Source organism: Alnus glutinosa, chromosome 4 (genome assembly GCF_958979055.1).
Source record: "Alnus glutinosa chromosome 4, dhAlnGlut1.1, whole genome shotgun sequence".
Classification (NCBI taxonomy): Eukaryota; Viridiplantae; Streptophyta; class Magnoliopsida; order Fagales; family Betulaceae; genus Alnus; species Alnus glutinosa.
The window spans coordinates 11,093,871-11,109,707 of record NC_084889.1 but is presented as its reverse complement, the minus strand read 5'-3'; the positions used below and the strand labels follow the sequence as shown (position 1 = coordinate 11,109,707).

The 15,837-nt window shown below is 35.8% G+C and overlaps 1 protein-coding gene across 2 annotated transcripts; it reads right to left on the bottom strand.

Moving 5' to 3' along the window:
* LOC133866689 (aminopeptidase M1-like) lies at nt 1-9,540 on the bottom strand. Of its 2 annotated transcripts, XM_062303300.1 has the most exons (19): nt 9,301-9,540; nt 8,924-9,069; nt 7,656-7,758; nt 7,250-7,436; nt 7,070-7,163; nt 6,734-6,887; nt 6,506-6,610; nt 6,301-6,417; nt 6,085-6,198; nt 4,914-5,096; nt 4,479-4,761; nt 4,276-4,397; nt 4,100-4,197; nt 2,168-2,345; nt 1,973-2,087; nt 1,805-1,872; nt 1,617-1,691; nt 541-618; nt 1-382 (listed from the first exon to the last, which is right to left on the bottom strand). In XM_062303300.1, exons 1-19 carry the CDS (start codon nt 9,514-9,516, stop codon nt 197-199), a joined length of 2,622 nt encoding a protein of 873 aa, XP_062159284.1. In that variant the 5' UTR covers nt 9,517-9,540; the 3' UTR covers nt 1-196. The 2 variants fall into 2 exon arrangements, with proteins under 2 accessions (XP_062159284.1, XP_062159285.1); XM_062303301.1 differs by lacking the exon at nt 9,301-9,540 and having other exon boundaries at nt 7,656-7,712; nt 8,924-9,043.
* Nucleotides 9,541-15,837: the final 6,297 nt, after the last annotated feature.

The following is a 15,837-nucleotide window of genomic DNA, read 5'->3' as shown; positions in this document are numbered from 1 at the left end:
TGCAAGACAAATAAAGGCAAAGAAGCCATAATTAGAAAGATCCAACTTCAGCAGATAAATAATCAATAGACAAGTTGTTGCTCATGTCCCTGATTCATTATTGTCACGCCTGTTCCGGCAGATTCGAAGTTATGAAAGTAGTGGAATTTCATCTAATTGCTTTCTTTTTGAAAACAAAGGCCAAATAAGTGTCAACCTAGTACACTCTGTGTGCCAACTCCTCCACTGCCTCGGTAAGATGTTCCTCATCCTGAATACTCTGAACCCAATTTGCATTAATGTGAACTCGCTCAATGCTCTGCTTCAAGGTTCTAGCAATTGACGGCTTAGAACGGCTTGCAAAAAACTCCTCTATTTCTTTGGCCTTCTCAAATGAAGCAAACTGGAAGAGGGAAAACCAAACAAGAAAAGGAAAACTGATGAGCATATCAATAACTAGTTATATTTGATTTTACATTCTGCATAAGTTATAACATTTGCAATTCAGATACAAAGGACAAATTAACAACAGAAGAGAGAGGAAGGGAGGGAAAGACAAACCGGTGAGACAATATCACTAACAAAGCAAGTTATTAGAAATCCAGATCCACAGGTTTTTGAAATATGCTCCCAGTTAACCTGTATTATGGTCATATTTAAAAGGGATTAAAAAAAGAAAAGAAAAAAAAAAGGCGTTAGATAAAATTGGTATGTTCTCCATTCCTCAGTGGGTCTCTTCAAATCAACCCTGTGAGAGATTACAGGTATGCTGAACACAAAAATAGACTAAAAGGGGCTCATTGCCACAGAAAATCAAAATATGTTTCCCTTTCCTTCATGTTATACATAGAGATTTCAGCAACTATAAGCTTAAAAAAGAATTACTATAGCAACATGGAATTTCTGAACAATTGGGGCAACTTCGGTTGGTTTCCTTGATTGAGGGCTCAAGATTAATTAAAACTGCGCTTGTGTTTCAACTAGCAATTCTGATATAAATGTGGCCTGACTTGATATTTCCGATATAAAAAGTGAGATATATTCTGAAATCTAAGCTCCTACAAGATATTGTCCTCAGTCCACCTTAAGCATGTAAGTTCTCAAATTCGTTTTTTACTTTCACAGACAAGTTCATCTTTTCTCCGGAACTCACTTATTTAAAAATCATTTTGGATTTCAGAACTATTCCATCCTTAAATCCCCAAAAACATGAACCACTTATGCATTTCTAGCAGCTCTTCCAAAAACTGGTCTTAGTCAGGGAAAAGGTCTAAGCTCACAAGTTACCTTTTCATTTATCTAACTCTTTGTTTCTTCTTTTGCACGGGGAGGGGGAGAATGGGTTGTGAAGCTATTCTAATTTTTCCTAGCATACCATACAGAACATAAAAGCAAACTGCCCCTCAATTCTAGTATCCTATATTTTCCTTTTTATCAGCAACAAATGCATGAGATGCACCACAATGCCTGTTATTCTTTCAGGAAAGAAGGTGATTACCCTGTCCCTTGTATTTACTTAAATCTACACGCAAGATCTCAGACCAGTCTCTTTTAAGTATCACACAAATATAGTGCATTTTGAAATGCTTCACCCGCAATATGCTTTTTTGCTTTTAACATTACTAATTGAGTATTACCTTCAGCCATGTCCAAGCTGTTTCACGTCCTTGGCTACTAACAGCAAGTCCAAAAACAGCATCTTGGCTACGAACCTAGATCAAATGGGAAATAAAGTCCGCATCAGCATCCTGAACTCCATCAGACCATAATTTATCAACTTGTATGAAAAAATTTTGACCCCCACAATTATATAAAACTCAGATACCTCAGAAGACAGCAAAAAGTTCAGAACTTCAAGAATTATGTTGGGATCTGGACAAGATGCTAATGAACCTACAAGCACAAAAAAAAAAAAAAAAAAAAATTAAAAAAATGATTCCAATATCCTAGAGAGATTCGGATGGTTTGCATCATTTTATTTATATGTTATTACCTAGAATGCGTGTTTTCTCCTGGCTCAGATCAGTCTCTTTGTAAACTCTCAACAGAGATTCATACCCCAATCTGTTTGATGTGCTGACTGTCTGCATTACACCCACGTACGCTGCCTGCAAGCCCAGTCCATAAACATCCATAGGAATTGTAAATGGAGAAATACTAGCAATTGAGCAATGTTTCCTTCACCAACCTTTCTTATGTCAGGATGGAGAAGTGATGTATTTCTGTCATCTAAGAAAGCATGAAAACGCCTACTTGCTTCATTTAGTGTCAGATCATGTCCAAACACAGCAAGGGCAGTCAAAATCTCTCCTCTCAACATGGAATCTAGATGACTCTCCCCTTGCTTAGGCTCCCAACCAAGCTTCCTGCAAATAAATTCAAACATAAAAGAAAAATAAATAGAAGAAAGCTAATCTTGCTCAACAGAAGTTTTTGAGTGCTTATTGTATGGGTCATCAATACACACTGACACTGGGTTCGTATTCACTTGTAAGGTATGATTATAAATTCATGTCTGCAACCATCATCTCAAAGACTGTTTCTGCCCTAACTTTTCGGACATTCTAGAATCTTCCTCAGCTAGTTTTATACAAATTGCATTAGCAACTTAAAAGGAGACTTTTATTGACTATAATCAACAATATGTATGACAAACTTTCTCTCTTGACCATGTATCCATAAAGTATCTTCAAATATGAGAGATGAGCATGCATATACAAATTGCCTGATGTGAGAAATAGCTACACAATAGATCCTAGGCTCAAAATCTGTCAGCTTATCCCTTCAAAACTGGAATTGAAACAATCCTTAAGTGAACATAATTTATTATTTTTTTTTTGTTCTTTTTTTCTCTCCATTAAAGATGTCTTTATCCATGTTTAAGAAATAACATTTTTTTTTTAGGGTTAAATACGTTTTTAGTCTCTAAGTTTTGAAAACTTTCTTTTTTAGTACCTAAGTTTCAATTCGCATCACAGATTGTACCTCTATTTTGAGAAAATACTAAATTAGTACCTCAATCAAGTTTTCTGTCCAAAAACTAATAGCCCGCCAGGTGTCAACCCCTGAAGGTTGACACGTGTTTTAGTATAAAAAAAATAAAAAATAAAAAATCTTTAAAAATTAATTAAGAAAATATTAAAAACTAAAAAAAAATTGAAAAAAGAAAAAAGAAAAGAGGGGTGGCTCATGGCAGAAAGAAAAAATAATAATAATAAATAAATAAATAAAATAAAAAATTTGGTCAAGGGTTTTGGCCCTTGGGGCCTGTGGCCCATGGGGGTGGTTCGGACACCCCCAAGGGCCAAAGCCCATAAAAAAATTTGGGGTTTGCCCATGGGGGTGGCCGAACCACCCCCAAGGGCCAAAACCCTTGACCAATTTTTTTTTTGCCAGAGGGTGGCCCAACCACCCGGCCACCCCCCATGGGATGGTTCGGCCACCCCAACCCGGTCAAGAGGGTGGCTCTTGGCCAAAATGGGGGTGGCCGAGTGGCCAAAGCCACTCCTCTTCTTTTTCTTTTTCTTTTTTCAATTTTTTTTTTTAAGTTTTTAATATTTTTTTATTTTTTAATTAATTTTTAAAGATTTTTTATTTTATTTTTTTATACTAAAACATGTGTCCACCCTCAGGGGTTGACACCTGGCGGATCGTTAGTTTTTAGACGAAAAACTTGACTGAAGTAATAATTTGGTCTTTTCCCAAACATAGGTACCATCTGTGATCTGAATTGAAACACAAGCACTAAAAAATAAAGTTTCTAAAACTTAGGAACCAAAAACGTATTTAACCATTTTTTTTTATATAAGTAACAGATATATCATTAAAATCATAAGGTGTCCCAAGTACACAATGAGTATACAAGAGAAGCCACCCAACTACTAGGAGCAAAAAGAATAAGAAAATCATGATATCTAATCACCAAAGGAAAAACAAAGGTAGTTATAGAAATATTTAATACATAAAACATAAAGAGAGCATTATTCCCAATCAAATGGAATATAATCGACTTCATAGAGACCTCTTAATGTCAAAATAACAGTATCCTAAGCAAACCCAATGGCTTATAAAACACAGAACATTGTTGGAGTTTCAATTACCGATTTATAAAATAACTTACTCTGCAGAATACTGGAAAAGGCTAATAAAAAATCGTTTAATGTCATCCAGTAACTCAAGGTTCACATCAGCTACGATTCTTGCAACTTTAAAACTGATCTGTGAAAAGAGGAACCAGAATTAGGACAAAGAGCAAAACTGAAATAATCTTAGACAAGAAAAGGATGTGAACATTACACTAATCAAATTAGACAACACAATATATTCAAGTTCCTCCCTGTAAGCACCCATCAAGGTTAGCAATGAGGTCAAAGACTGCTGGCGCGCCATACAAAGGGCAAATGAGTCATCCAGAATGCCTGTTAAAGGAAGATATTGTTAAGTGCTCTTTTCTGCCATCAATGGGACAAAGCAAGTATGAGTACAAACATCCAAATTACCAAATCTGTCTGTTGCAGATAAGTATTTGCTCTCCATTGCATATCTGAGTCTACCTGAAAGGTCCTCATCATATTTCACCCTATAGAAACCAGTCTGATCAACATTAATTTTTATCCAAGCAGATGCTGCACCGCTTCTATCACTAAGGAATTCCTTGATATCAAGAGTTTCAGACTTTGTTTGCAGTAGAAAATTCTTGCGCACATCATATGAGCCACAGCACAATGTTATTGGCACAATCCAATGCCCGTCCCCATGGGAACCACTTGACAGAAATTGAGACTGCCATTATCGCATTTATTGTTAGAACTCACTGAGTTCTCAAAAATATTATTATTAACTGAAATATTACAAAATTAGACAGCTGACTATGCATCCGAGTTATGATATATGGTATTGATAAAAATAGGTGAATGACATAAGACAAAAGAAACCTGCTCGAACGCCAATTTCTCGTCTTTGACTTTGACAGAGACAACTGGGTATCCTTTTTGCTTTGTCCATGAATTCATTAGCTTGTTCACAGGCTCACCAGATCCCTCCTCAAGGGCAGCCCATAAATCTTCTGTCTTTGCATTTGAGCAAGCATATTTTTTTATATATGAAGCAAGTGACCTCTGATTACAAAAACAAATTAGAAAAACAAAAGTAAAAAGAGCAAAAACAGTAAACTAAAACCAGGAAAAAAAAAACTTATAAATGCATAAAAAAAAGAGTAACTGACACAATTACAATCGAAATACTTCTCAAATGAGCAAGCCTTATTATGCTTCTAAGTTTCTCTATCATCTATTTTGTACTTAGCAGAATAAATATCAGATCTAAAAAGCCATCTCTGCACCGACCTTATATTTCCTTACCAAGCCATATGAAGGCAAAAAGTACTATACTTCATTACTTTCATACACAGAATTGATCCCTTATTTGAATGCATTGACATCATCTTACCTTCTGATATGGATATTCGTAATAATGATATCTATAATTAACAACCATCACACTCAAATTCATTAGCCTTAAACCAATAAATCCGTAAACTATCATTTGAACAATCAATCCCATAAATCAAAGAATATGATTGGTTGACACAAATGGAACTGAAAAAGGATAAACCTCAACAGCATTTATTTGAATAATACTTGGCAGCTAGTAATGACACTTGCAGCTAATCTAGCTGAGGCCAAGTCACCAGATATCAACTAGATATAATTTCGAATTATTTCTTATGTATATATGTAACACCTCTATTTTTCTTCTATATAAGTAGAATTGACTACTTTTCAAATAATTAATTACAAACTAGTCATTACATTAATGGTTACTCGACCTCTCTCATAAAATAAATTCTACAATCCCACATCACCATCCAACTATTTTCTGAACAAAATGTCTCTAATCTCTTCAGAACTCAAAATAAGAAGATTCGGATTGCCTCTTTTATATGTTTGGAAGACTTCAATTTTGAAGGTTTTCTATGACATAAGTTTCATATGAATTTGGGATGGAGAAAAAGAAACAAAAAACGAAAAACAAAGTCTCTTCAATCATAAGAAATACTTTAACTTGTACAAGAAACACATACAAGTAACAAACCTAATGACCAACCTGAAAGGATTCAGCGCCAAGATAGCTTTGCAGCATCCGAATAACAGATGCACCTTTTTCATAACTTATTGAGTCAAAAATTTCATCTATCTCACCAGCATGATTTATCTCCACCTAAAAGAAATATGCTTAAATTCACCTTTACTCAAACAAGTAATGATCCTGATTCTTTAAAGCCGATTATACCCAGGAAAAGAAAATAGCCATGCAAATTACCTCAATGGGATGGGACTCCGCAAGGCTATCCAGTCTAAGGCCCTCTGTAGATTCATCAAGAAACTGAGTCCATATTTTCCATTCTGGGAACAAGCTATCAGTTGCTAAATAGCTAACCTGTACAAACATATAAACGGATATATAATTTACAAGCACATGGTCATTAGGTATGATAATATACAGAGATATGACAAATACAATATACCCATGTTGCAAACCCCTCATTCAGCCACAAATGAGTCCACCATTCCATAGTTACAAGGTTGCCAAACCACTGGTGTGCCAGTTCATGAGCTACGGTAGTAGCAACCTTTTCAGTAGCCAAAAATAATGATTAAACATTCTGTGGGGTGTCATTGGAACAATAGCTCCATATTACAGTAGCCAATCTAAATTCTAACAACGAAAGAAGCATTCAAAATATGCGCATTACCCACTGCTTATTGGCAGCCGCAGAATGCTGATCGTCGTAGAGCAGAGCTGTTTCACGGTATGTAACTAAACCATAATTCTCCATGGCCCCAGAAGCAAAATCAGGGATTGCAACCATATCCAATTTAGGTAGAGAGTAAGGCACATCAAAGTATCTGAACATTTTATCATGGTCAATTTGAATTCCACATAATGCAGCATAAGCACAAAAATGTAACAACTAACCGATAACAAGTAATTACATTCCAGTGTCCAATTAAACGTAATCTTTAGCTAAAGAAGTGTCATGCTCTGACTAGTGCTCAATAAATTGGCAGTAATTGACGGGACAACTTACTCTTTGTACAATTCAAGTGTTCCGACAGCAACAGTCAATGCAAATTTCCCTTGATTTGCCTTACCGACCTGGCAGTATACTCGAACTTTGACTCCTGTATACAGATGTAAGATTACACTATCAAGCAAGAACAAGGGTTGTACTGCCACAAGAAACAATGGGCATCGTGTTTGATTTTACCATCAGATGTACAATCTTCCACATAATCAAACAAACCAACAACCACTGCCACCAAATATGTAGACATTATTGGTGATTCTTGATATGAAACTGTCTTCAGATGCCCATTCACTTTTTCTTCAGCAATTGGCATGTTGGAAAGAGCTACTAGTTCAGATGGCACATCCAATGTGATTCTGAATGTAGCCTGCAACTCCCAATGCCAGAAAAGAAGAGCCAAATTAGCTTTTGTTTGCATTCATTTGTAACATAATCAGGCGTGTCTACTTTCAGTCCCTAAATTATTTAGCCACAACAATTGAAGCAAGCATTATGAAGTGGGTTAGGAATTAAGATTTGATTTCAGCAAAAGATGCAAAGAAGTACAAGAGCTTAAATCAACCAAGAGAGAGAGAGATTACAACACCTTGCAAGCAGGCTCATCCCAACATGGAAAGCATCGCCTAGCATCAGCTGCTTCAAACTGCGTAACAGCCATATTCTTCTTCTCACCATTATGTTCATATTTACTGAAAGGAAAATAATAACTCAAACATATACAGACATGATTAATAAAATTGGCATCATCACAACCATATCCCGACACTACTTGTTGCCACTAGGGCTGTCAAAACGGGTTGACCAGACCCGTTTGACCCGCCAACCCGTTAAGGGTCAGCCCTGACACGACCCATTTAGATAAAAATGTCAAATCCTTAAACCCTAACATGACCCTGTTAAATAACGGGTTAACACGACAAGACCCGTTTGACTCGTTTATTAATAAAGTCTATAAAAATAAAAATAAAAACACAAATTTAACTAAAAAAAAAAAAAATCATATTGTTTGAATAATCATATTATTTCACAGTTGAAATATGAAACATTGAGTTGTTTTATTGTTTACTTGTTTTGGTTCAACTTCTAAGTTCGAAAACTAAAAAGAAAAAAGAAAAGAAAAAAAAAATCCGCTAAATTTTTTTTAGTATTTGCCTTTTTTGTTTAAGTTCTAACTTCATAAAAGAAAAAAACTTGTTTTGTTTTTTGTGAGATTTTTTAAGTTTAGTCTTTCCTCTTTAGACAATGAGAGAAAGAGAGAGGTAACATGATTGTTTAGATTTAATTTTTAATGTTAAAAAAAAAGGTTTAAGTATACGGGTTGACCCTGTAATGATCATTTTATTAAACTGGTCTAATGGGTCAACCTTTTTATAACCCGTATCCTTTTAAGCTTAACCCTAACCCTTTAATTTCGTGCCGAGTTTGCGGGTCGTGTCAAAAATTGCAGGTCCTAGTTGCCACCAAATCCTTCCCTGTTAGTACACATTATATTCTCACCAAATGCACTAAAAAAGGTATCATAAATGGTTGTATTTATCAAAAAAGTCTAATTGAATTCCATTCTTATATCGATCCCGCTTATATCTTCGGCACTAATACTTCAGCTCTGAGCTTTTCAGTTCTATCAAACAGAAGCTAACTCCAACGCAAATATAGAACCTCTAATTCCAATCTCTTACTCTGCTTGCGTTTTCTTAGGAACAAAACAAAACACAACTGATTAACTTGTATAGAGCCAAACAGAGGAAATTGATAATTGTATCAAGCTTGGTTCAATTAAAAGCTTACTGTTGTCTTAAGAAACTCTATTTCTTAAAATCTTCTCATCAACAAATATAACACAGAAAATTCTACCTTCTGTAGAACCCCTTCATTTTGTCATTCAAAGTTCCTTCAAACCGGATACGGAGAACTCCGATCCCAATCGGAAGTGTCTCCGCGAACTCCAAAGCCAAAATCTCGTCTGCTTCAACCAAATCAATTTTTGAAGGCTCCAACACCTGCCCAAAATTCCATTCATACATTAAGCATCAACGGAAGTGCGTTTGCATGCCTCAGGAAAATAAATAAAACTCAGCCTCGCATAAAAAGGTCGGAACCAAAATGGCTGTGAATCCATAGTATCCATGTTGTCATTGTCTTTTCGATAAAAATTTAAGCAACTAAATCAAGCACTAGAGTTTAGAAGAATTTAAGGTTTCGGAATGAAAGGTTAGACAAATAGGGGATACCTTATAAAAGCCTCGGTTGGTGAATGAAACGGAGCCGGTAACGACGGAGAGCTCGGCGGCATTGAGGACGATGTATTTGGTATCGGCGACGATGTCGAGGTCGATGGCGACAGAGCCGGCGAACTTGCAGGCGGAGAGGTCCGGCTTGAGGTGTATGCCGTAGCGTTTCGGGACGGCGAATTTTGGTAGGCGAGGTTGACCTTTGAACTGCTCCATAGTCCTGCTATGTTGGATACTGGCATAGTACTGTCTACTGTTATATAATGGAAATTACGTGGTAATTATAATCAGTCATTAAAACATTTAAATTAAACTTTTCAAAATTTCTTTAAATTTAAATCTAAAAATTTACTTTAGTTAAATTTAGCCGACCACTTTTCATAATCACTAAGCATAAGTGACTAAACTCTCTAAATATTTATCTAATTTTACTAAATATTCTATTTTATTGATGAAACCAATCTTTTGAACTCTTTGCATTAAAACTTTACTTTAGTTGAAAAGAATGAATAAAAAGTATGAAAGAGAAAGATCATATTAACCAATAAAAAAGTATGAAAGACAAACAAATGGTATAATTGTGAGTTTTGTTAAAATTTTAGGGAAAAGTTTGCTCTTAGATCAACAAGGGCATGTAAAAAAAGTTGTATATCATTTAAGTAGTATGTCAATAATATAACGGTCTACTAATGCTCTGTTTATTTCGACGTAAAATGATTTTCGTTGTAAAATATTTAAAAAAAAATATTTTTCGTAAAAAATGATTTTCTCAAAAATATTTTCCGGCGTTTTCCTTCTACGAAAAAATTATGAATGAAGAAAAATGGAATCCAACAACTGACACCGCAATCCAACACCATTCGGTCGCCATTGCTGAATTTTGGCAAGTCAGTTTGACTGGATTCTGGCCATTTTGACCAAATCCAATCGTTAGTCCACTGGAATCTGGCAATGGCAGCCGAACGTCGCCAAATTCCGTCACCGACAGCCAACGATTGCAAGAATCCGGCAGGTGCCACTTCAGCAATCAGATATCCAAATTTGGAACTTTCGATGGTAAATTCGAGCTATTAACAAACTCTGATACCCGACGGTGGTAGGTTCCCACAAACATGCATGCAAGGACGAAGAGTTTAAATTCGAAAAACGATTGCTCAAAACTGTAAATTGTTTTCTAAAAATTAAAAAGGCTTTTATAGTCAAACTGAAAATAATTTTCGTTGACTATTATTTTCGCCCCTACCAAACACAGTAAAATGCCGAAACCATTTTATAGAAATCATTTTACACTGAAACAAACGGAACATAAATAACATTTCTTTTACATTTTACAACCCCGACTATCATCCTCATTTAGAGCTTTTTTTTTTTTTTTTTTATCATGAATAATTCTATATACAACACCATTATTTTACTATGCTAATATGATACTGTCAATTTACCTTTAGATAAGTCATTGTTAAAAGAAAAATAAAATTTCAATAATAAATTAAGAGTGTCACGTTAACGCTGTGGGATAACAATGTGACACTGTGACATATAGCATTACTCATTTGTCGCATTTTAAATTGTGACAATCCATTTTTAAATTTCATGCTTCGTTTGTTTCGACGTAAAATGTTTTCAGTGAAAAATATCTTGTTGAAAAATGATTCCCTGTAAACATTTTTCGGCGATTGACGCGTACGAAAATTTACAAATGTTTTTTTTATATATATTTCCATTGAATCATATTAACCTATAAAAATTAATTTTTATTCAAAACATAAAAAAAATAACTTAAAATTTGAGTTTTAGAGAAATTCCAATGGTGGTGCGTCTGGACATTGCCAAGCCTCGTTAAGACTCGCCATAAACACACAAGCACATCTTTTGGCCGGGTCCCGACAACGTCCTGGTCAAGTCATGATAGTGTCCCAATCGAGTCCCAATTGGCTTATGGCGGTATCATGGGGATTTGAGAATGAGAAGTTCAAACTCAAAAAATAATTTACGAAATTTAAAAATAAAAATTATTTTCCAAAACCAAATAAATTTTTTTTGTCAAACCAAAAATATTTTTGATTTGACTATTATTTTCAGTTACACCTAATATCAAAATATATATATTCCAAAAAATATTTTACGCGGAAAGAATTATAGCCTCAGCTTCATATCCATTTCATGCAAAAATGTTAAAATTGGAAGGGTGCCTTATACGTGTTTTTCTAGGTAGATGAAATTATTATAATATCCATAAACAATCTTACAAAAAGAAAAAAGAAAATGTAATAAAATTAAAACGAGAAATGATTTTTGAACATCACTTGTCTATTTTTTGTACATCATTTTTTTAAATCAACCATTAAATCTATAGGACTCGCAATAATTCACATGTGAGTTCTACAGACCCAATGATTGATTTAAAAAAATGATATACAAAATATGTACAAATGATATGCATGTAACATGTCTCAATTGAAACAGATTTGTCCAATTGTAGAGAATGTGCCTTAAATGTCAAGTACCTTTTAAAATTACTATTAAATTTTAGATAATTATTATTGAATTTTAATTTAATAACAATTTTAAAAGTCATATGACATTTAAAAGAACATAAGAAAGACAAGAATCCTTCAGTTCTCCTTATAGTATTACTCCATAAAGATATCATTTTCATGATTTATGATTGTTAAATGGATGAAAAATAGTTAGAAATTAGCTGAAATTAAAACGAACTAGAATAAGAAAGTGACAGAAATTTCCTATAGACTGGTTTGTAAAAAATTTCATACAACCCACATATAAGAGTGACATGCGTCATTTAAACATGTGAGAAGCACGTTTTTTTTTTTTTTTTTAATGCTATTAAAAAAGCATGTGAGAAGCACATGCTATTAAAAAAACATGTGATTCTCACATGCTGGGGGACACATATTAATCTTATATGTGGGTTGTATAAAATTTTCTACAAACTGGTTTGTGAGAAATTTCTGTCTATAAGAAAGTGACTAAAATTATAAGTTTTAAGGAATAATTAGACCAGGTGTAAAAAAAAAAAAAAAAAAAAAAAAAAAAAAAAAAACACACACACACACAAAAGGATTTAACGCTGATATATTGAGCATGGGTGTAGAAAACTTTGCTTGGAAGTGGAATCTTATAACTATTAGAGAGAAATAGTTTCAGGTCATATAAGTTAAGACCCATAAATAATCACTAAAATGATTATATAATTTAAGACCTCACACGTGGCTAGAAATGATTCACATACGACGAAAGGATAGTTCGATATTTAACTTGTGTAATAAGAGATGTTCGTTAAGGAGTAAAGATTATTGTAAAATTCTTGCACAATTCTTATACAATTATAACAACTTTTTTTTTAAGATTAACCATTGAATATTTAGGGCTCACATGTAAGAAAACAATTCCAATGGTTGATCATAAAAAAAATTAGTTAGAGTTGTGCAAAAATTATGTAAGAATTGTGCAATAATCATTACTCTTGGTTAGGCGCCATAATAGGATAAGATTATGATCTAAGAATTGTATGGAGGGACTATGTTGTTGTGGTATGACGTGAATTGTAAGGGGAAAATACATTTTACTCCCTTGATGTATCTACTTATTGGCAATTTGGTGCCTAATGTTTAATTTTTGGTAGATAACCCCCTGACATTTACCACTTGTGTCAATGTGGACCTTCCGTCCACCAGCTCGTCATTTTGGATGGAAAAAAGTCACATGCAACTCGCACTACCTTTTAAACAAAAATCAAGACTATTTTACCCTTCCATTTACCCTATTTCCAACGAGGTAGCAAACGCTACAAGCTTAGGGGGAATGTTTTGAGCTATAGCCTTGGTGGATCGGCTGCAGTGCTGAAGTTATTTCCATTGACTGGCCAAACGCTTGTTACAGTCCGATGGTTTGCTTCACCATGAAGCTCTTTGCGTCTGTTACTGGCGCAGACCAGCGTGACCAGGATTCCAGGAACTCGCGGTAGTGGTCTGTGCATAGCCATAGCCATTTGCAGCAAAATTGAAGAAGGAAGGTAGAAGACAACACAAAACGCACTGTTTAACTTAAAAGTTTACAAAACACTAAAAAGAACGTGTACACGTGTAGAAAACTAGGCCCATGAAGAACGTGTAGCCTATGTACGTTCCATTTCTCTCCACAAACCACGTCATGCACCTTCTGTCCACTTCGAAGAGGCTGTTCGAATACTTCATGTCCTTGAGCCAAAAGCTGGCCGTGGCTAGCATCCTCCGCCAAAAGCTGGTCGTTGTAGCCGTTTGGCAACTCTAACGTTGTCTCCAACGGCTACAACGGCAATAGAATCCTCTGCAGCAAGTGGCATCTGGCCAGAGTGAGGATTGGGCTCGGGGAATTAGTTGTAGCAGGTTGGACTACGTCTCGGAGAGGTGGAGAGGAAGCCACGTCCACGTCTCATGTCTGTATAGAGGTTGGTGTTAAAAGCTGGTTCTTTAAAAGGAAGCTTCAATATTGGAAAGGTGTAGGAGGAGTACGCAGTATCTCTTTTTCTTCCTTTTTTTAACCAGTGTCCGAATTCTAGCTGGAACGATGGGGTAATTTGGATGTTCGAAACGAATAAAAAAATTTTGGTTACGCTTTTTAGCTGGAGATCAGTTGGGTCCATTTCAATGACCCCACGACGACGACAACAACAACTCAACCGGTGAAGATTATCCTTCTACTTATTAATTTTGTTCCTCAACTACAAGTCCACAAGTCCATGGTGGCCGCTCCGTTGTGTTCATGCAATTATATGTGTGTTTCTTGTGACTTTGGGAGTCAACAGGAAGATTGGTGCTTAAATTTGTCCACAAAAAGAACGTATAGGACTCCCAATAGTGATCATGAACATCGTCTGGGTACCTAAATAATGTACATCACAATTAACAAGTACTAAAAATGATTTATTGTTTTTAGTAATGCAGATGACTTGATCATATATATCATATAAAATGACTCACCTGTATCCTTCATTTGATCCAACATCTACGCGCCAAAAGAGTGCCAATCATCTAGATTCTATGACATAGGAGGCATTTATCAATGACCTTAACTCTATTGCTAATATAAATGGTGTCCCGAGGCCCTTGTTTATGAGACAGACATGTATATAATTTAGAGACAGGACATGTATGAGCTCCTTGTCGACACTAACCAATGAATTCTCCACTTTGACTGTCTCCCATGTATTTGCTCCAAGATATAGATCGAATTCTGGTAAATTACCTTTTCCATCATAATTCCCATGCAAGAAGGATGCTCCAATCAAATATTTAATGCCTCCTCTGACATTTATTCTGCAATAGTTGCAGTTTCCTTAAGGAAAGCTTCGGAGATTCCATAACTGATGTTGATGGCTACCTTTGTTATCAGGTGATATGCTCTTACTTGGTCCCATAATCACATGCACGGTCTTCAGGGCTTGTTGCTGACCACCAACACCAACTGCTGTCGTGCACAAACAAGTCAATCTGGGACGTACGTCTGTCGTCCTGGTTTATGCCTGGAGTTCGTGGCTTGGTTTGGGTCAGCCTCGCCTTGCACCGTGATGGTGTTCTAAGAGAGAGCGAGAGAGAGAAATGGATTTGACCCGGACAACCTCGTCGTTAAAAATGAAAAAGTACGACGACACAAAAAGAACCTACTTTGTACTGGTGATACTGGTCCACCGACACAGGGGCGGAGCCACACTATGGCTTGGGGGGGCTTGGGCCCCCCCCAAGCCAAAGGGCTCCCCCCAAAAAAAAAAAAAAAAAATCTAAAAAAAAAAGAGAAAAAAATATAATTTTTACCCCTATTTTTTAAAAAAATTGTAGTTTTGACCCCTCCAAATTATTTTTTTTCAATTTGGCCCCCCCAAAGCCTAAAAGCTGGCTCCGCCCCTGCACCGACCGACATGTCCGGTCTACATCGAAGCGCCGAGGAACGAGAAGACGAACTTGGCACAGTTATGGAGAAGAACCATGATGACGTCTCCTTTCTTGAATTCATGCTCTGTTTTTTGAATGTCAAACAGAGGAGGTGGAAAGATCATGCATGCATGCAAGCTAAAGCCCAGAAAATGCTTGCTGGATTTTTGGACGCAAAGAGAGCGACAAACTTAGTGGCACAGTTAGCGGCGAGAATGATATGATAGCTGGATTTTTGTTTTCTTTTTTGGATTTTCGAAAACGTAGGCCTGAGTTTCTTCGCTTCTTATGGTTTGGTTTGGTTGACTGTTTCTTCCGACGAGAACACGAGGAGGAGGAGAGGATTCTGAGCAGAGAAGGTTGTTGAAACGGTGTGTATTGGCATTTAAATGAAACGATGTGTTTTGAATAGAATAAGGGGTGATTTTGGAAAGCTGGGACCTCTTTTCTGTCACTTTTAACGGACTAAGTGGACGAAAGGTTCAGATTGACACAAATGCTAAACGTCAAGGGGTTATTTACCAAAAATTAAACATTGAGCGTCAAATTGTCAATGGATGAATACATCAGGGGGTAAAGTGTACTTTTCTCAAATTGTAAAGTGTGT